The following is a 22,210-nucleotide window of genomic DNA, read 5'->3' on the forward strand; positions in this document are numbered from 1 at the left end:
GCCAAGGAAAAGATAAGGGAATTTTAATGTATTTACAATTGTCACTGTAGTGTTTATTTTATCAGTTATGAATTATTGTGATAAACTCTACACTTTGGAAAACCTGTTGTAACTATTATTATAAACCCTTGGTAAAAATCTTTTATAAAAAGACCTCTCATAAATAAAGGTTAGTGATTATTATACTTATCGAGACTGTGCACTCCCTAGTTCGCTTATGTAATTGTAGTAACTCCACAATCACATAGACGTTGCAGGTGTAGAGGACATACTTGGGCTATTATGGATAAGGCTGTTTGATGTCTTGAGTTTTGTTAGACTAGTTTCCTTAGTCTAACTTTTGTTATGTACATCATTTTTGTAGTGTATATACACTAGATCTTTTTGTTATCATGCCACTTGTGGCACTTAGGTCTAGTCAGTGAACTAATGTCTATTTTGTCGTGTAAATGTACAACGTAAATTTTTATTGATATAGATGTCAGTTTTTACAGCATTGTTGTGTTAAAGTGATGTTGTACGTTGTTTGGTGAAAGAAAAGAAAAAAAAAATATTCCCTGCAAGATTCATGATCTCTGATAGGATGATGAGATGTTATTGTGGTGCCTACTTGTTACTTCGGGGCAGGGTCAAGTCATCACAATCATCAACATATAATACTAAAACTGTTACTACTTTATCTTGACACCTCTTATAATTTTGTAAACGAGACTCATCAGGATTTTGATCAAAACAAAATAATTTGATTGCCTCTTAAAATCTGATGTACTATGACCTGAATGTTTGCTCCATAAATAGAATTAACGCAACTTGCATTCCATATGCTCTGGCTCTTGGCTATAAAGGTGTTTTTGAGAATTTTTTAATTGTAAATTACCAAGCTTCAACACCCTAATTTGGAGGAACAACGTGTTCCCTTCCCTGGTGATAAAAGGGGACTAAGAGCAAGAAGCTTTATTACATCACTTTATGGCATGAAAGAGAAAGAACATTAAAAAAAAAAAAAAAAATTAGTCTACAGTAGCACTAGCAATCATTAGCCGGAGATCAATACAACAAAAACGTTGCCACAACTTTGGAGCTAGAAGAATGAAGAATCTGTTTACATCCATCACAGCCAATTCTATCTACTGCTCTAACTCGTATGTGAAGCACCGTAAAGAAGCTGCTAAAGCAGTCTTTATGGCATTGCATGATGCTTCTCACATCCTTAGCTTGCTGCCATCTTGATGATATTGATGATTATAAGCTGCGGCCAGACTAACGATTAACTGCCATGAAATCCATTATGCTGATGACGATGTTTATCCCAAATGCTTCGATATCTGGTGAAAACATTGAGAAGAAGATTTGGCTCTGAAGATATGTAATCGAGACTTGTGAAACTTATTCTGTAATTGGAGCAGTGGATTTGAGGAGAGCTAGACGGTTTTTGGTGAGAATTATCTTTTCTTCTGCTTCTGCTGCTTTTTCTCGGACCCCATGGACAACGTCATCCGGAGCTTTCTCAACAAACTACAGAGAGCAAATAGAAATTGTCAGACATGCACATGCCAACAAGGAAAGGTACCATAATGGCTGATTCTGTAGTATGAAGTGGTTCCTTCCCCAAATGCCACCTTACCATGGCACAGTAAAACTCTTGGTAGTTCATCATGAAGATGGTGATAGGTTTCCTAGTTGAATATGGCCAAATTCTTGTTCATTAATAGTAAAATCAAAAATATTATCTATCATAACTATGTCTAGCGATATGAATTCTAGGGAAAGAAAGAAAAGGGATCCAGCAGTTACCACATCCAATTGCGACAATAGGCCAAAAAAAAATTCAATAGAAAGCATGTGCTATTAGAGACAGAATGATTTTGGTTTACTGATCAGACTTACCAGCTAATACCTGGTCTCAGGAAGATATATGGAGAAACTAATATGTAGAATGCATTAGCAATTCAAGTGATTTGACTTGGCAACCTCTTTTAACTCCGTTTTTATATAGAAGTGCATCCCACTATACCAATTGCTGCCTATACTTGTCTCAAACAATTAGGTGTATATGGTTTACATTAAACTAGTCAAACTCAGAAAATAGTAATCCAAAATAGAACTAGTTTCCCCAACTAATTAGTTTAGAACTCGAGAAGTTATCCAAAATTCTAAATAATGAGCAGGTAGTTCCATTCTTTTGATTCTTCTCTTCATGGTAAACTCATGGGCAGATCTGGAGCAATAGGTCTCATTGCCATATTACCATATTAAATTACAGGATTTCTTGTTTGATTAGGAAAGTTTTGGTTTTCCGCATTTCTTCTCTTCAATAAGGATAGGGACTTGACATGACAATAACAATGAAAAAGTGACATATTTGTGCCTGTGTGAATGCAGCAGACTATTGTGCCTGTAAATTGAGATTTAGTGCATTTATTACCCACATGAGATGTTTTGCTATATAGCATGACTATATTCTTCAGAATGGAGCATACTTTGTGCAAATGCATAGTAAAACAAAGAGCATCAACAAGAAGTAAATGAGTACATACTTTGGGGGAACTTAGGCGAGCTTTAAGTCCATCATACTCTGTCTGCATCTTGGAAAGGCGCTTAGAAAGACGTTCAACTTCAGCAGAAATATCAATCATATCAGCAAGAGGCAGATATGCCTCTAGTCCTTCACCAGCTACCAAGTGGACAGATTGTTCTGCATCTCCTGAAGTATTTATATTACATCCATTGGAAGAAATGGTTCAGCATTTTGTCTTCAGAAGCCAATTGATACCAACACCCGCCAAAATGAAAGAAGAATATATCCAGTTCTTGCCTAAAAGGACAAAGATTTGAAAGAAAACATGCCTGGAGGAGAATTTGTAAAATGGACATTTTGAACATCTAGCCTGGAGAGAAGCGCTAAAACCTCCTTTTCTTTCTGCATCATGCAAATATATATGCTTAGATGGACACGTGCAAGACTTACATGAAAAGTTACACTATCAAGTAACCTCCAATCACATAGCCAGTTTATAAAACAGGTTCAATCAGATGGACAGTATGGCTATATGAAAAAAGCATAATTACTAGGATTTCTCTTTCTGCAAGAAAACAGCATAAACCAGACACAAAACAACTATGCAGGGATGGATCAAATCCATGGATACATAAGTCAGAAAGAACAAGGTGAAAAAACACTGGTAAAGCTGGGGTAAAAAAATAAAATAAAATAAAAAATGAAACATAGAACTTCTGCTGCAACAATCTAAACTCTGCTGTATCCGATTTAATCACATGAAAGTTATCAAACTGATTCAATAATGGATATTGTTAGAGAAAAAGGGACAGGTGTCCCCATTCGAAAAGGTAGTAAGGTGTTCCTATGAGATGTCATAGTGTGAGGTGCCCTAAATCTAGTACATTGTATTTACTCCAATAAATATTAGTGTATGAATGAAAAGAGTTAATTTTGGAATCACTATATTTTCTTAACAGATATGTCAAGACTTTAGGATGATTGGAGGTTTATATCGAATAGCCAATTCTTCATGAGGTGCATTGTTTACTTTTCTCATTAACAAAAAATGTGGAAGGATCAAGCAAGCATGTGAAGATTAATATTGCTAACTGTTTGGCTGATGCACCAAGATATCCCCCGCAATCATCTCATATTGAACAAAAATTATGCACATACAGGAATGAAACATTTCATTCTCCAAAAGTTAATGGACAGATACATGAACAGGACTTACAGATATATATTGGATTACTTCTTCACTTGCAACAACAGATGCAGATATACGCTTGGCTGGCTCAACAGAATATTCTGCTCGAGCATTCCGTATTGCTCTCGTCTGAGAACCATAATGGAGAAAATTTGAATGTAGTAAACTTTCACATAAAACCAGGTTGCACATGAGGTACTGAGGGAGAAACAAGAACAGATATACTTACTAAAGCTTGTAAATTTTCAAACTTCTTTATTGAATTGGCATGCCTTGGAAGTGATGTTTGTGGCCAAGGAGACACCATAATAGCTTCTTTCCGTTGGGGGAGTGCCTGTTATGAGTCGAAAAAGATAAAGAATACATCCAGAAAACTAGTGCCATATAGTAGTTACACTGGAGAGAAATGATAGGTAAAAGACCCTGAATCAATGCAGGATTCAGATTTTAAGTGTCTGTAATGGTTTCACAAGTGAAAGAGGACGGAATGATCTAATAATTAATTTTAACACTTCCAGATATCGTATAGGGCAGTAATGCTGGGTCAGTCTATGATGGTTATCTTACACTGAAATAAAAAAATAAAAAACCTTCCACCAAGCTCAGCAGTAAATTTCAAAATTTAAAAGAAAATGATAACAATACATAAGCAAGTTCATAATACCAATTATCAATCTATAAAAAACCAGAAGATTTGGTCCAGACTCTGAAAGTTGCCCTACTGTACTTGTGTTGACAGGGAAAGACAAGGATATTGGTATTGAGATCTGGACTAGACACAAAACCTAACTTTGCTAACATGCCTCCATCTGACCCAAGTAACCCTAGCTTAAACTCATCACTTACTGCTATTAATGAAATTGACTATCCTATTGCTCAATGCAAAGGGATCAGTTCTTGTACTCAACACCCTATATCTAACTGTGTCCTATCAACATCTTTAACCCTCATATCGTTCCTTTGTATCCAAATTGTCTTCCGTGTCTATTCCTCAAAATTTACAAGAGACAATTAGTAATCCAAAGTGGAGGGAAGCAATGCAAGAAGAGATGAGAGATCTTGTTACGGACCTCCGTAACAAGGGATGAACAATTATAAATTGGATAGATTTGGGTAGGATAATTCGAAGTATCTTGGGCATCCTAATGTTAGGATTATTCGAGGAACCCTAAAAAACTCACAAGCAACTACAAGAGTTGTCTAATATTTTTCTTCTCTTTTTTATTCCTTAATACCCCTATTTATAGGATTACAAAGCTAAATAAAATACTGAAAATGACAAATAAATATTACTAAACCTAATGGGATAAATAATTCCCTTATTTCCTTCCTAAAAGAAAACCTAACATAAAGGGATATAATTCCCTTAAATTACGGATAATTACTTTATGAGCAAGAATCCAAATCCCTAAATATCTTTTATTTAGTCAATGAGGCATAATATATAATTCCATAAATGCCCTTATCCATAATCCTAGATACGTAACACTCCTACCCTCTTCAAATGGACTTTGTCCTCAAGGTCCTAAATAATGACTCCAATAACTGCTGACGTGGAGTGTCAATCTCTTGATGAAGGCAAAATGAGCTACCTGCATTGAAGACCCACGTGTTCCTACTGTAACCTGTTGCCACCCCCACCCTTTTTTTTTTTTGAAAACTCATATCTCACCTACCCTCCATTAATTCTGCACGACTTTTCACCCAAGAATTTGGCTTGCACACTTCACACGAGCACTCCTGTTTCTCTGCAATTCGTCCCTTTCCCAGGCAATCAACCAACCAGTGCTCCGTCCATTAATTTCTTTTTCCAACGTCTTCTGCCTATAAGCCAACTCTTCAGCTTCCCTGAACCCGCGTCACAGCAGAAACTACTCACGCCCTTGCGTCTATGTTTCCAACTCCATTTGTGCAGTAGGACAACAAGGTTCTTCAGAGAGTCAAAAACACCCAAAAATTTCAGGATATTTTTTGAAAATCCGGAAATCTCGGACCCAATCTTCATTCGTCCTCCGCCAGTCAAGCCCGAGTGTGCTCCTCTATCCACCTCTCTCAAGGGAAACTCCCTGTTTCGGACAGAATGATCTGAGTTGCCGCCAGTCACGCCGAGATTGCCATTCCTCCTGTAATCACCGTCTGGGTGATGTTTGGGTGGCTGTCGGTGGCCGGAAAATTCATCCAAAGGGGAAACTCGCTCCGTCAAACCTCAAGTCATCCTTCTGGCTCCTAATTCTTGCCGCCGGCCAGGGGACGACGCTCTGGGCCACAACCCAATTTGCGTTTTGATCTACTCCCCGAGCCTCCTTGCCGCCAAACGCCGAATCGCTGGCTTTGTGGAACCACGGGTGCTGCTCAGAAGCACCTTTCTCAGCCTCTTTGGTCCTCCCTTGCCCGAGCCCTTGTCTCCTGCCCTACAAACCGACACCTTCAAACCCAATTCAGAAACAGCAAGGAACTCGGTCAGCTTTCTTTGGGTTTTTGAATCCCTTGTGGCGTCCTTTCTCTCCACGAAATTGCTTGATTTGAACCTTGCCCTTTTCCTTCTTCTGAACCAATCACTGTGGAAGAGAGTGGATTTCAACGAGGGGGGTGATTTTTTTGGTTTGGTTCTTTTGTTTTGTGGTTGACGATGAGTGGTCTTGAGGTATGGGTGATGCGGGATTGCGGAAATCTTGAAGGGGGTGGCTGGGCTTTTGGTTTCAGCTGGGATTTTGGGTAGGGGTGGTGTTTGTGCCGATGGGTTGATACGTGGAGGTATTTGTGGAGATGGTGGGGGCTGGTCTTTCTTTTGAGCAGTGATGGGTTCTGGGTTTTTGCTTGGTGGTGGAGTTGGTGTTTCTTTGGTGGGTTGTTGTTGGGGTAGATTTTCTAAGGGTGATGGTGATGGCGGGATTTCTTTTGCAAGTTGCTCTTCTGCACGGGTGACTTCTGGGATGGGTCTTCCGCACGGGATGGCCGGAGCTTGATGGCAAAGGCAGCCATCATCTCCTCCATTCTTTTGGTAAGTCTTTCCTCCATAAGTTGCCAGTCGACATTGAGAGAACTCAACTTGTTCGCTAGGTGCTCTAATCTTTGGTCCGCCATGTCGCAACTTGGCTCTGATACCAAGATGTTACGGACCTCCGTAATGAGGGATGAACAATTATAAATTGGAAAGATTTGGGCAGGATAATTTTAGGTATCCTGAGCCTCCTAATGTTTAGATTATTCCAGAAACCCTAAAAAACTCCCAAGCAACTACAAGAGTTGTCCAATAATTTTCTTCTTCTCTTTTTTTATTCCTCAATACCCTTATTTATAGGGTTACAAAGCTAAATAAAATACCGAAAACGATAAATAAATATTACTAAACCTAATGAGATAAATAATTCACTTATTTCCTTCCTAATAGAAATCCTAACATAATGGGATATAATTCCCTTAAATTACGGATTCTTGCTTTATGAACAAGAATCCAAATCCCTAAATATCTTTTATTTAGTCAATGAGGCATAATATATAATTCCATAAATGCCCTTCTCCATAACCCTAGATACGTAACACTTATGAGCAAGAATCCAAATCCCTAAATATCTTTTATTTAGTAAATGAGGCATAATATATAATTTCATGAATGCCCTTATCCATCACCCTACATACGTAACAGATCTTCACAAAAATAGCACATGGGAGCTAGTTGAGTTGCTAGTGGAAAAAAGGCGATTGGATGCAAATAGATGTTTATAGTGAAGTGGCTAATGGGTCAGTGGAAAGATATAAGGCAAGATTCATGGCAAAAAGCTATACTGAAACTTATGGGATAAACTACGAGGAGACGTTTGCCTCGATAGCATAGATGAATTCTATTCGAGTCCTACTTTGTTTGGCAGCAAACTTAGATTGGCCACTTCAGCAGCTTGATGTGAATAATGCATTTTTTCATTGAGATCTAGAGAAAGAAGTATACATGAAACTTCCTCTTGGTACTCAATTCTCCTCAGCTAAGGGTAAAGTGTAAATTGAAGAAGGCCCTATATGGATTGAAACAATCTGAGGGCTTGGTTTGAGAGATTTGCTCAAGCTATGCGGAGATTAGCTATAACCAAAGTCAGGCAGATAATACATTGTTCATCAAAGATTTGTCACAAGGAAAGGTAACTGCTTTAATTGTTTATGTAGACGATATCGTGTTAACTGGAAATGATGATGAGGAAATACAAAGGTTGAAAAAATATCTCGCCAGTGAATTTGAGATAAAAGACTTAAGGCAGCTTAAAATATTTCCTTGGCATTGTAGTAGTAAGATCGAGACATGGTATCTTCTTCTCTCAGCGGAAATATGTTTCTGATCTCCTCAAGGAAACAAGGATCTCTAATGTAAGGCTGTTGGCAATCCAGTAGAGCAAAATAAAAAGTTGGGATAAAGGTAGATACCAATGATTGGTTGGAGATTAAATTATTTGTTGCTCAACAGCTAGAAATTGCTTATGCAGTTAGTGTATTGAGCCAGTTCATGCACTCACCATGTGTCCCATATGGAGGCAATATACAAAAGTTTGAAAAGGTTTGTTGTTCACTCGACATGATCCAGTAATGTTCTTCATTCAGCCTTGTGCAAGCTGTGCATACGAAACATCTTCGCATCAACTTGACTGAGAGTGTTGAAGAAGGAAACTTCTTATATGCAGCTGACCTGATTTTATTCCCATTATTTCTCATTAATTACTTTCCATGTTAGATTGTAATACTCCTCTATTTAACCCATGAATTTGTATCATCGTATCATCAAGAATAATAAGACAGTATTCTTCCCTGCTCCTTTCTCCAATTTTTCCTTCTGTTCTTTCAACTTCAAGCATCATTTACTTATGGTTACATTATCTAATAACTCCACCTTTTCAGCATCTTCATGTTCGTTTTGCTTTTTCTTTCTTTCTTTCTTTTTCTTTTTTCTTTTTTCTTTTTTCTTTTTTCTTTTTTCTTTTTTCTTTTTTCTTTTTCTTTTTATTTTTTCCCCGGGACTCTCTACTTGGACTGTAGTCACACTATTTGGACTAATGTCATGGAATTATGGACTTACGCCTTTACATGCCTGTATTTGGATCTAAGTAGGACTAATTAAAGGAAAAAAAGGACTACAATTTTCTAAAGCAGAGTCCCTACATCCTATGTTGTGGGCACCACACAAGCCAGATACCTCTACAAATTTGTACCAGTACTGTAATCATATTACCCAAGATTTTACCCAAGTCAATGCAGCATAGGCTACAAATCTCCACAGAAATTTACCCATACCTTAGGTCTAATAGAAGGTAAATCAAAGAACCACTAAAATACATACGCAAGTGCTAAGGTACTAGAGAAATCATTTACCTGCCATAATTCCTCAGTAACAAAAGGCATGAAGGGATGCAGCAATTTTAGTATGTTTTCAAAAACATACAACAGGACTGCCTGTGCCACTGATGCAACTGAATCGCCTCCAGAGTGATAAAGGCGAGCTTTACTGGCCTCAATATACCTGCCAAAAGGGAAAGGTGAACCAATGGCGAATAGAAAGTTCAAAAAGGCAAGCATCCAATACAATTGAGGAAGCTGAATGGCCTGGTTAATATCACATATCAATATCCTTCAGAGATTGAAAGTACTTATCAACAAGTTCTTCATGCAACCATATTCTAAAAAAATCTTTCCTCCTTTTATTTTTGAAGACATGCATTAGTGTTTATTTTAGAAATGGGAGATTGTAGGTGTGGTCCAATTCTCATAACACTGGATACAACAAATAAATCTAAAGATTCTAGGTTAATGTTTTTATGTATCATAAATAACTTTTGTTTGGTGTAATAATGACATTTGTGAAAGACAGTAGTAAGTAAATCCAATTCTCTTTTTTTATCCACTACATTTATTGATTTTCCACCAACACAAATATAATACTTTATTAAGTAGATTGTTTAGGTCTATTTCCAAAAACTAGGCTGACCGTTGAAGTATATTTTGAAGAATCTACATTCCCTGTTATGATGCAATAGCAAGTAAAAGAGGCAAATACATTTCTTGTGCCCTTCGTTGAATTTTAAACTTTGAGCAATTAATGTAGCAGAAAGCCTTAGAAGAAAACTAAGAAGCAACTACCAGTCAGCATAGGTCTCTCCAGCAGACAATTTTGAAACATTTCAAGCAGAAAAGTCATACCTAGGATATTTGGGTGCCCCAGAACTTTTGTTAGCATGGTCATTAGCTAAGGGTTTAGTTTTTTATTGACAGTTATCTAGATTTACGTAAAACAGTAACTGGTTACTCAGGATGAAAGTTCTTTGCTGTTAAGGAGCTTAAGGGAGTTGGTTCTAGCTGGCAGTTGATATTCTTTAAGTGTCACTGAGCTGTACTAGTTGCTTTTCAGAGAACTGTGTAAATACTTCCTTATGATGCGATCTTTGCTATAAATATGTGACCCATACTCTTTTGGTAGTGACGAATAAATTGAAAATTTGAGTTTTGTTGAGTTTGCCTTGGGATCCCTGTCCATCCCCTTTCTCCAAATTCTCATCCAACTTTCTTCATCTATTCTCTCTTTCCAGCAATTCTCAGCTTTCTCGTCTCATCTTTCTCACCAAAACTTAATACCAACGAAATCAGATCTATTCTTCTTTTCTAAACCAACCACTCTTAGGTATCAAGACAATCCTAGCAAGACAGCCCCTTAATCACATGAATGCCTTGGCTGTCCTGCATAAAAAATGTTGGATTAATGTGACCAAACTCAAACAATGATAATAGTTAGTGTTACAACAGAGTTATTATTAGGTGTGAATTAGACTTTAGTAAGTAAACCACGTAGGTATGCCCCCACTAGCTAGGGTGTCAGCAGACATACAAAGCATTTAATTAGGTTAATGAAACAATAACAAAAAAAAAAAAAAAAGCAACTGAATAATATCTTGAGGAAGCCCAAGAGAGTGCAGCTGCAAGCTCCTAATTACAAACAGAAGGAAATATGGTAAAACTATATACGATCTATTAAAAAAATAATGATGCTGCTCAATCAAACAGGAAAAAGTGTCAAAACTTTCACTAGCTGTAACCAATCAGGCGTCCATTTTTTCTTTTTTCAAACAATTCTTTCTAAATGTCATCATTGAATAATTCTTAATGGAATAACTTCTCGTGTTAGAATATTACTTCTGAAACTTACTACATTTGAAACTACGTAACAAAGGATACTTGTCGTTGCATATCAAGACTTGTGATTTACCAAGGGAGATGAGGGTGGGGGAAGGGAAGAGAAAAATAATCATTATTGTCATTATTGTCAGATTTAATTATCACTTCATTAACATAGGTTTTTATCTCAATTACTTTATTGTTTAAGTATGTAACACCCCGATCTCATATTAGGAAGAGGTAAATAGCTCACATAGAGTGGGTGGTTTATAAAGATGCTTATGGGTGCTAAATCTTACATTGCCTAGTTACTAGGTGAAACTGTGCTTTATGATGATACTTTAATTTTTTGTGGTGCACGGGCAGAACATGTTCGAAATTTGAGGTGTACTTTCTTATGTTTTGAGGCCGCTTCAGGGTTGAGGATCAATTTAGGTATATCAGAAATTGTTCCCATAGGCGATATGGAAAATGTTGATTCTTTGGCTCATATTTTTGGGTGTCGAGTTGCGTCGCTACTGTTGACTTATTTGGGTTTGTCCTTGGGAGCACCTTTTAAATCTATTTCTATTTGGAATTGAGTTATTGAGAAAGAGGAAAGCCGGTTAGCTAGTTGGAAGAAACTATATTTATCTAAGGGTGGTCGGGTGACTCTGATTAAAAATACTCTTTCTAGCATTCCTACATATTATTTATCGTTGTTCCCCATTCCTGTGAGTGTGGCTAAGAGATTGGAGAGACTTCAACGGGAGTTTTTGTTGAATGGCATGGGGGATGAGATAAAATTTCACTTAGTAAACTGGCATAGAATTTGTACTCCAATTAAGGAAGGTGGTTTGGGAGTTCGAAATGTGATTCAATTTAATCAAGCTTTATTGAGAAGTGGATGTGGAGGTTTGTTCAGGAACGCGAGGCTTTGTGGAGATCGGTGATTAAAGTTAAGTATGGGAGTGTTCGGGGTGGCTAGTGTTCTTTACCGGCGGTGGGGTCTTATGGTGTGAGTGTATGGAAGTATATTCGAAGGGGGTGGGATACTTTTTCTAAGTTCGTGCGAGTGGAGGAGGGAGATGGGTATCATGTTTGATCTGTGGTGTGGAGTTAGGCCGCTCAAGCTCTGTTATCTAGTTTTGTTCAGTCTTGCTCGTTTTCAAGACGCTTGGGTGGTAGATAATTTGTCTGTGGTAGATGGAGTTGCTCATTAGAATGTTTTCCTTAAGCGTTATGCTTAAGATTAGGAGGTGGACATGGTTATTTCCTTTTATGAGCGTTTGTATTCTAATCAAATTCGGCATGGAGCGGTTGACAAGTTGGTGTGGAATCTCTCTAAGAGGGGGATCTTTGAAGAGAAGACTTTATATAGAACCTTAGCTAGTCAAGAGGTTCTCTCTTTTCCTTAAAAGAGTATTTGGCGTGTTAAGGCTACGAAGCGGATGTCGTTTTTTGTGTGGACAGCGGCATTAGGAAAGATCGACACATGACAACTTGCGTAGGTGTCATTTAGTGGTGGTTGAGTGGTGTTGTATGTTCAAGAAGAATGAGGAATCCATTGATCACCTTTTACTTTACTGTGATGTGGCATAGGCTGTTTGGAATTTTTTCTATAGTTTGTTCGGGGTGGAGTGGGTCACGCCAAGAAAAGTGTTGGATTTGTTGAGTGGTTGGGGCACTTCGCTAGGTCGTGGTAAAGTTCATCAAATTTGGAAAGCAGATTCCCTTGTGTGTTATGTGGGGTCTTTGGCCTGAGAGGAATGCAAGTCTATTTGAAGATGTGAAATTACCAATTTTGGACTTGTTGAAATGTGCTTAATACGGTATTTGTACGGGTCTCGGCATAGCCAGAGTCGTCTTATATTTGCTGAGTTTTTACATTCATTTTTTGTTTCCTCTTATTAGGGGCACTTTTGCATACTTCTTGTATACTAAAGTTGCACCCCTCTGCGCTTTTTAATGAGATTATATTACTTATAAAAAAAAAACTATACTTTATAAGGGATTCTAGGGTAAATTAACTAATCTTTTTGAGGTGATAGCGTAGATATGACTAGCACTTTTCCCTGTGTCATTACAAAATAACTCATGAATTTGTACATAAACTAATTACAAATAGACATTATTATGTCAGAAAATTGCCATGCATTTACATGGGTAAGAATAAATAGTTAAGTAATAAATTAACCATTTAATATTAGTTTAAGTTTTTAGAACAAATGGTACCTCGATTCTACTCCATATGCTATTTAAAGTAAGTTTGTTTGTTTGTTTTCTTTTTTTTTCTTTAAAAAAAAAAAAAAAAAAAAAAAAACACTGTGGTGGGCCTCACTTATTGAGGGGAATTTGGGCTCACACGTTAAAGAAGAATATTAGAATAATAGTTAAGTAATTAAATTCATCATTTCCTATTAACTTAAAGTTTTAAGACAAATGGTAATTTATCAACATTACAACATGACATTTCTGGGACAAATATCCAGACTCAATTATGGAAGGAGGTTCACAGTTCATTAGAACCTAAAAAATACATAATAGTCCCTGAGAACCATCATCATTAATCGACCATTGCAAATCTTGTATGTTTGCTTTAACACTTTGTTTTTCATATTTTCTCTAAGTATTTTTTGTTATATAATTTAGACAAAATAAAAATAAAAATTGGAACCCTATAGTTGATAGTTTACCTGCTATTTCATTTATGGTAATTTCAACTAATTGAACTTCAGCTGGAACGTCAAGGAAATATAGGTCTTATCCATAATTTTTGCAATATATAACTTCTAATTCATCTAGAAAAGTCTGTCCTCCATGCTAAGTTTGACAGGCTCAAGATCCAACAACATCTTGTTTTACTTTCCAGATATTTACAACCTAAATAATACATCTGAACTTCAATAAATTTTAAGATGCTCTGAAGAACAGAAACTTAGGGATCACTATCTATTGTCTTATGATAGTTGCTCGTTTTCCAACATTTGGAGAAATCTAATGCTTGTGTCTGACCAGTAATGAATCTATTCCCTACAATATAACTATATATGTTGAACTTAAAAGATATATTTTCTGATTAAAACAACGTCATAACGTACCAATCAGCAAAATCACCCCAAAAGAAATCATAAATTTCCCTTCCAACATCTCCGAAGAAAAATTTGTCATAGCTTGATGTCACCGCGTCAATAAGCAAATGAAGTTTTGAGACCTGAAAAAAGGATAGTAAAAAGGTAACTACGGGGGTATACCGAATTGGCATAGCAGAAATGAGTGTGAACAGTTGTCTTACCACCCAACATTCTGGTAAGGGTAGTGCAATTAGAGATTCCTCCCTGTCAAGCTGACCCAATTAAAAAAAAAATCTTTTTAATTCACAAAATATGTATTGCCTACCTTCCACACATGCTATAATTACATCCAGAACACAATGAAACAAAAATCCCAATCTAAACGAAGAAAATCTCCTTGACAAGATGAAAGCCATTAGTAAGTGCAGATATTTATCTCCACATACTTTTTACTTCATTCAATCATCTATGCGGGCTGGCCATAGACAAAATTTTTATGAAGCATCTGTTCATGTAGGATAGCCCCTTATGTCATCCTTGATTCTCTGGAAACAATGTCTGCCAGGTGCAATGACCATAGTAACGTTTTGATTATTAGGGTCACTGGATTGTCTTAATCCTGAACCGAATTTGGAAAAGCTAGTTGAGGATTTGGGGTCAAGTCTGGACTGTTTTTTGCAACCTAGTGCCTTAGCCACTTTATACATTTCCAAATCAGTCGAAAATTCATGATCGGGAAAAACTATCTAACCGGGGGAAAAAAAAAAACTTTCAATGGATGGAAATGTGTAAATAGCTTGCCTCCTTCCTATCACTTTTTTTTAAGCAGCCATAGCTAATTCTGTCATGCGGAAACAATTAACTTTATGGGTTGTTGGGTAACATTTGTTAGATAGAAAAATGGGAAAAATACATTTTACCCCTCCAAAGTTAGACCGCTTTTTTTATTTTGCCTCCAATGCCCCTCCCCCACAAAGTTTCTGAAATTGTCAATGTCATTCATCCGTTAACAAATTTCGTCTTCTTTGACGGAAAAAGGCCCATGTGCTTGGCACATGGATTTTTAGAGGCAAATGTCCCCAAATTACCCTCAAGTTCATGCGTGCTTTCTCCAAAATGCCCTCATTTGGGGGTGGTCCGGCCAGTTGGGGGTGGCCAGACCACCTACATGGGCCATGGGGGCAGCAAGGGGTGACTTGCCACCCCCAAACCCTTTGATGGTGGTTTCGGCCACTCTTATTTGGCCCATGCCACCCTAAACAATAATTCCCTTATTTCCTTCCTTATAGAAAACTTAACCAAATGGGATATAATTCCCTTAAAACCTATGTGACCCATAAGAATAGGGATTCTTGCTTTATGAACAAGAATCCAAATCCACAGGATCTTTTATTTACTTAATGAGGGCATACTATGTAATTCCACTATTGCCCTTGTCACATAACACATAGATATGTAACACATATCTAGATAAATTTTCATGCAAAAGAATTAGAATTTAGAACGCTATTCTCCATAGGGGTTAAGGATACTATAGTAAACACACACAACCGGACCACACCCACCTCCTACTCAGCAAACTCAGCAGTAATTCCAGCCTCAATCCCACTCGTTGACAGCAGACAAGATCAAGAGGAGTCGGCCCTGATTCAAGGAACTTCCCTCAGCAAGAACACAATCGGATAGTCTCACCATATCAAACCTACAGCTAGCATATCTCCCGATACTCAATAATCCCATTCCTTTAGTATGCACCAATGGCTATATTGCCTTCTCTACTCTCCTAGGACAGAATTTTTTTTTTTTTTTTTTTTTTTTTTTTTTTTTTTTTTTTTTTTTTTTTATGAGTAAGGGAAAATTCATTAAAAGCGCAAAGAGCGAACAAGTACACAAAGAGCATACAAGAAAAACAACTAAGAAGAAGAGGAAAACAATACAAAAAAATCATGATAATTAATCACTATAGGGGCAAAGAACGCAGCCGTTTAAGAATACAAAGAAAGAAAGAAAAAAGAAATGAGCTCCTCAATGATTCTTTCTTTATCTTCGAGCTGTCTATCGTTGCGCTCCCTCCACAAGCACCATAAGAGGCAACAAGGGACCATTTTCCACACAACCGCACTCCGTAAGCGTCCACCCATCCACCAACAAGCAAATAGATCTACCACCCAACAAGGCATAACCCAAGACAGACTGAAGCGACTAAAAATGGCATTCCAAAGAACGCAAGCGACCTCAAAATGTAGGAGTAGATGATCCATACTTAGCTCATGTAATTATAGCATGCCATATACCCGGCACACTGTACCCATCTATAAATACACATACAATACAATACTTAAGCATCAAGTGCTAAGGCATTTTACCCTAATTTTGTTCTAAGTTTACATGGTATCAGAGCCACCCAAAGGCTAACGCTCATCCATGGCCAATCCCAATTCCGCAGCTGCTGAAATCAACCCCTTAATGCCCAACGTTACACAGCTTGGAGGCATCAAACTGGAGGGACCTAACTGCCTATGATGGGTTGCTCAATTCCAGCCCATTCTATGTGGTTATGGCCTCCAGGGCTTACTTGATGGAACGAACCCTTGTCCTCCTAAACTCATTGCCAATGCCACTGGTGATGCTGAAATCCCGAATCCAGCCTATGTTGCATGGCTGAGAAGAGATCGGCAACTACTGAATCTCATCATCTGTGCTCTTGCTCCTTCGTTAGTGCCATCGATGTACGGTTTAAACACATCACGGCTTGCCTAGAGCAATCTAGCAACACGGTTTGCTGCACAATCCAGATCACGTATCTCCCGTCTCAAGCGTCAATTGCAAAGCTTGCAGCAAGGGAGTAAGACAGGCATCAATTACCTCAACCAAGCCAAATCATGGGCTGATGAACTTTCTGCCGTAGGTAAGCCCGTTGATGATGATGACCTTATCTCACTCATCATCAATGGTATCAATCCAACCTTCAACTCTTTTGTCGCTGCTTTTACCCTGCATGACCGTGAGACATCCTTTCATGATTTCTAGTCTGAATTACTTAGCCATGAAATCTTACTCCAGATCCAATAGCATAACATCACCCCTAAAGCCGGCTCCTTTGCCCTTCATGCCCACAGCCCCAAACCGTCCAACAACCCCAATAACAACTCCAGAAAACCAAGGTTTTTCCCCAAACTCCATGGTCAATTCTGTCACACCTCTCCACCAAGTCAGTTCCATCCTTCATCCTTCTCTCCAAGGAATCAGTCTCCAACCCAGCATCAACTTCCCACTCCCGGGAACTCCAACTCCAGCACCTCTCATAACCGACTTCAGTATTCTCCATGCCAGATTTGCGGCAACACCAGTCGTCGAGCCTTGGATTGCTACCATCGGATGGACTTCGCATACCAAGGTCGACATCCCCCCCATGCAACTTGCAGCAATGACTGCCCACACTAATGACGAATTTGCTAATCAAGATTTGTAAGCTGATTCTGGAGAAAATACTCATTTTACTGCCGATCCATCCTACCTCACCAATCCTCAGCCCTTTGATGGTCCACAAACTGTTAGTGTAGGCAATGGAGCAAGTTTGCATATCCAACAAATTGGTACCTTTTTAGACTCTCCTGCATCCAACTCACTCAATTTTCTTCTCAAAAACATTCTGCATTGCCCTTCTGCATCTGCCAATTTACTGTCTGTTAATAAATTCTACAAAGATAATAAATGCTAGTTTGCTCTAACTGATGTTGATTTCACTGTGAATGACAACTTGACAGGAATGGTGCTGCTCCACGGCCCCAGTCAGGAATGGTGCTGCTCCACGGCCCCAGTGAAAATGGGTTGTATCCTATCCGATTACATCCCTAGTCTTTGAATAAAAGTAGAGGGTTCACTGCTCTTTTTGGTGTTAAAACTACTGACATGGTTTGGCATCAACGACTGGGCCACTCTTCCACCTCTGTTTTCCAGCATTTACTTCGTCATCAGCATCTTCCTCTTGTTGGTTCTGTCAGTCAGTTCATTGCTTGTGAGTCCTGTCAACTTGGCAAGTCCAAGCAACTACTATTTTCTGAGTCTATTAGGAGTTCTACAAGTCCTTTAGAAGTCATACACTCAGATGTCTAGACCTCCCCGGTTCCATCTCTGAGTGGATACAAGTACTATGTTTTATTTATTGATGAATACAACCGGTTTACTTGGTTGTATCCAATTATGAATAAAAGTGATGTTTTTTAGTGTTTTATTAAGTTTAAATTGCTTGAAAACCTATTCTCTACAATTATTAAATATCTTCTAAATGATAACGACAGAGAATACACACCTCCGCTAATTTCAAACAATTTTTAAGCCAACATGGAATCTTTCACCAGCTCACTTGTCTACATACCTCTCAGCAAAATGGCATAGCTAAGAGGAAGCATAGACATATAGTAGAAACCGGATTAACTCTTCTGGCTCAGTCTGGATTACCCCCTAAGTATTGGGTAGACTCCTTTCTCATAAACAGATTACCTTCACCTATCACACAACATCACTCTCCTTTCTTCAAACTTTTCAAGAAAGACCCGGATTACACACTCCTCCGCACCTTTAGTTGCCTCTGTTATCCCCTACTTCGCCCCTATGCTGCCCATAAGCTCTCCTTCCGAAGCAAACCTTGTATCTTTCTCGACTATGGTGCCAATCAACGTGGCTACTGGTGCCTTGATCCCCACTCTCAAAAAGTCTATCTTTCCCGCAATATTGTATTTGATGAGACCAACTTTCCATCTAAGACACAACCCCAAGGTTCCTATAAAATCACAACCCCTCCCGGTGTTCCCATCCTCTTTCAACCCGCAAGTTTATATCCTCTAAGCCCTGCCCCACCCTCATCCTCTACCCTTGCATACCCCCTCCCTACTCCCAACACTCCTTCCTCCAACACCCTACCCACTTCAACTGCCCCGGCATCCCCCATCACTGAATTACCCTCCCAACCTCCACCCTTGCCTCCCTCTCCAGCACTCCCTCTCCCTAATCTATTTCCTTCCCCTATACTGGCCCCTTCACTCCCTGACCAACCCACTGTCCCTAGCACCCGTCCTGTTACACGCTCTCAAACCGGGTCCTCAAAACCCCGATCCTATCCTAGCTTCACCACTTTTCATGCTACCAACCATCCTCTTGTTACCTATACCACCGTCACTATTCCACCTGAACCTTCCACTTATCAACAAGCAACCACCAAACCTGAATGGGTTGCTGCCGTCACCTCTGAATTCCAAGCCTTATTATCCAACAATACCTGGTCCCTATCTCTTCGCCCCCTCAACCATAATATTCTCCGCAACAAGTGGGTGTTTAAAGTTAAACAACACCCGGATGGTAGCATTGAACGATACAAGGACCGCTTAGTCGCCAAAGGATTTGATCAACTCTATGGTATAGATTATCATGACACCTTTAGTCCTGTCATTAAACCGGCCACCATCCGGCTACTTTTGGCTTTGACAGTCCAATTTGATTGGAAACTCAAACAATTGGACGTCTCCAACGCTTTCTTCCATGGTCTCCTTGATGAAGACGTTTACCTGGAACAACCCCAAGGGTTTCTGGATCCTACCTTTTTCTAAATATGTGTGCAAATTGCACGAAGCCCTTTATGGTCTAAAACAGGCCCCTCGGGCCTGGTTCACACGACTCTCATATACTTTATTAGAGATTGGTTTCTCTAGTTCTCAAGTTGACCCTCTCTATTTGTTTATCACACTAATAGCTCTCACATTTTTCTCTTAAGTCTATGTCGATGATATTATTGTCACAAGTAACAATGAGGCCACCATGCAGTCCCTCATTGCCAAACTCTAGCTTGACTTTGCCATGAAGAACCTCGGCTCCCTCTCTTACTTCCTTGGCATCCAAACCATTCGGGATTCCATTGGCCTCCACCTTCGGCAATCCAAATATATTCAGGACCTCCTCACTCGTGTTGGCATGACCGACTCCAAGCCTTATCACACTCCTTGTACTGCTGGCTCCAAAATGTCCAAGTTTGATGGTGAAGTGCTTTCCAACCCATCAGAATATCGCCACATCGTCGGTGCTCTCCAATATGTCACCCTCACCCGTCCGAACATTGCCTACTCTGTTAACCAGCTTTGCTAGCACATGCACACTCTTACGTCACTTCACTGGACAGCCGCAAAGCGTGTTCTTCGTTACTTGAAAGGGACTGTAAATTCAAGTCTTCATTACACCAAAGGAGCCATCACACTCACTGGTTTTTGTGACTCAGATTGGGCAAGCATCCCGACAATCGCCGCTCCACAACCGGTTATGGTATCTTCTTGGTGACAAAATATTATGTGAATGGCTGAATTTAGCCTTGAGTTCTGTCTATTATAAAAACTTTACATGAATGCTATACATGGAAAGAAAATAAAGTCCCGCATGATTCTAGCCCTATAAGTACAAACCATAATCGGTCAAATATATATATGCCAACTATACAAAATAAGAAATGGAGAAATAAGGAAAGAATAAGGAAAGAAATAATGAACAATTATGGACAGCTGTGCTGTCCATTGACAGCCCCCCTCAAATTGATGCAGGGTGATCAACAAGCATCAATTTGCCACTTAGGAAGCAATGTTGATGACGGGTGAGCGCCTTGGTGAAAATATCCGCAATTTGGAGATCAGTAGAAATATGTGGAAGAGTGATAATCCTAGCTTCAAAGGCTTCCCGGATAGAGTGACAGTCCACTTCAATATGCTTGGTGCGCTCATGATAGACAGGATTGGCCGTGATCTGAATAGCACTGGTATTATCGGCATGTAGAGGTGTAGGGTCGGTCTCAATAAAATCTAATTCAGCAAGCAAACCACGAAGCCAAATAATTTATGAGCAAGCAAGAGACATAGCGCGGTACTCAGATTCCGTAGATGACTTAGAGACTCTATCTTGCTTCTTACTTTTCCAGGAGATAAAGGCATCACCTAAGAACACACACCAACCAGTGATAGAGCGACGAGTATCCGCACAACCAGCCCAATCAGCATCACTATAAGCGGCAAGACGAGTAGAATTGCTGGCAGGAAAGAATAAGCCACGAGCAGAAGTACCGCGAGCATAGCGTATAATTCTTCAGACAGCAGTCAAATGTAGATGACGAGGAGTCTGAAGAAACTGGCTGACTTGCTGAACAGCAAAGGAAATGTCCGGTCTAGTAATGGTGAGATAAATGAGGCTTCCCACCAACTGCCGGTATAGGCTGGGATCAGCAAGTAAGTCACCCTCCTCTTTGCGAAGCTTGACATTTAATTCCATGGGAGTATCAACAGAAGAAGCCTCTTGAAGACCAACTGTAGCCACCAAGTCACTAGCATACTTATGTTGATTGAGGGAAATGCCGGAGGGACCACGATGCACCTCAAGACCAAGAAAATATGTGAGAGACCCAAGATCTTTCATATGAAAGGACCCCGAGAGATGAGTTTTGAGCTGGTCAAGTAAAATAGAATCGGAACCAGTGATCACAATATCATCAACATAGACCAATAGAAGAACAATACCCATGTCCGATTTCCGAAGAAACAAAGAGGTGTCATACTTGCTCTGCTTGAATGAAAATTGCAATAAAGTGGTGCGAAATTTATCAAACCAGGCCCTCGGAGCCTGTTTGAGACCATAAAGGGAGCGACGAAGCTTACACACATGTGAAGTCGGAGATGAAAACAAGCCTGGAGATGGCTTCATGTAAATACATTCTTTCAGATCCCCATGGAGAAAAGCATTCTTAACATCCATTTGATGTAGGGGCCAATCATGAAAAGCAGCAAGGGCAAGAATCGTACGAACAGTTGTCATTTTAGCCACTGGAGCAAAAGTCTCTTCATAATTGACACCATACTCCTGATTATTTCCAAGAGCAACAAGCCGAGCCTTGTAACGGTCCAAACTTCCATCAGATCGAACTTTGACTGAGTAAACCCATTTGCATCTCAGGGGCACAACAGTAGGAGGACAGGGCTCAATGTCCCAGGTGTGATTGGCCTCTAGAGCAACAATTTCTTCCTGCATAGCCTGTCGCCAACAATCATGCTTGGCAGCATGTGAGTAACAGTTGGGAATATCAAAAGTGGCCAATGTAGCAGTAAGAGCTGAAATAGAACTGTCAGCACTGGAAGAAGAAAAACCATACCTATCCGGAGGTACAGACACTCGAGAAGAGCGATGAACCAAAGGCACAGGAAATGTTGCCACGGACTGAATCTGGAGCGCGGTAGGATCAGATACCGGGTGAGCGACCGGAAGAGGCTGTGGGCGGGA

The 22,210-nt window shown here is 39.4% G+C and overlaps 1 protein-coding gene across 4 annotated transcripts in view; it reads right to left on the bottom strand.

The window, feature by feature from the left end:
- Positions 1 to 833: 833 nt before the first annotated feature.
- LOC133872493 (valine--tRNA ligase, chloroplastic/mitochondrial 2) overlaps positions 834 to 22,210 on the bottom strand; it is a 76,573-nt gene continuing 55,196 nt past the window's right edge. For all 4 annotated transcript variants that reach the window (XM_062310004.1, XM_062310003.1, XM_062310006.1 and 1 more), the window contains 8 exons: positions 14,128 to 14,178; positions 13,934 to 14,046; positions 9,060 to 9,207; positions 3,937 to 4,041; positions 3,735 to 3,836; positions 2,848 to 2,920; positions 2,538 to 2,704; positions 834 to 1,515 (listed from right to left, as the gene is read on the bottom strand). In XM_062310004.1, coding sequence (XP_062165988.1) covers positions 1,387 to 1,515; positions 2,538 to 2,704; positions 2,848 to 2,920; positions 3,735 to 3,836; positions 3,937 to 4,041; positions 9,060 to 9,207; positions 13,934 to 14,046; positions 14,128 to 14,178 — 888 coding nt within the window. In that variant the 3' untranslated portion in view covers positions 834 to 1,386. The remainder of the gene's footprint in view (positions 1,516 to 2,537; positions 2,705 to 2,847; positions 2,921 to 3,734; positions 3,837 to 3,936; positions 4,042 to 9,059; positions 9,208 to 13,933; positions 14,047 to 14,127; positions 14,179 to 22,210) is intronic.

This window comes from Alnus glutinosa, chromosome 7, assembly GCF_958979055.1.
Source record: "Alnus glutinosa chromosome 7, dhAlnGlut1.1, whole genome shotgun sequence".
In the NCBI taxonomy this organism is placed as follows: domain Eukaryota; kingdom Viridiplantae; phylum Streptophyta; class Magnoliopsida; order Fagales; family Betulaceae; genus Alnus; species Alnus glutinosa.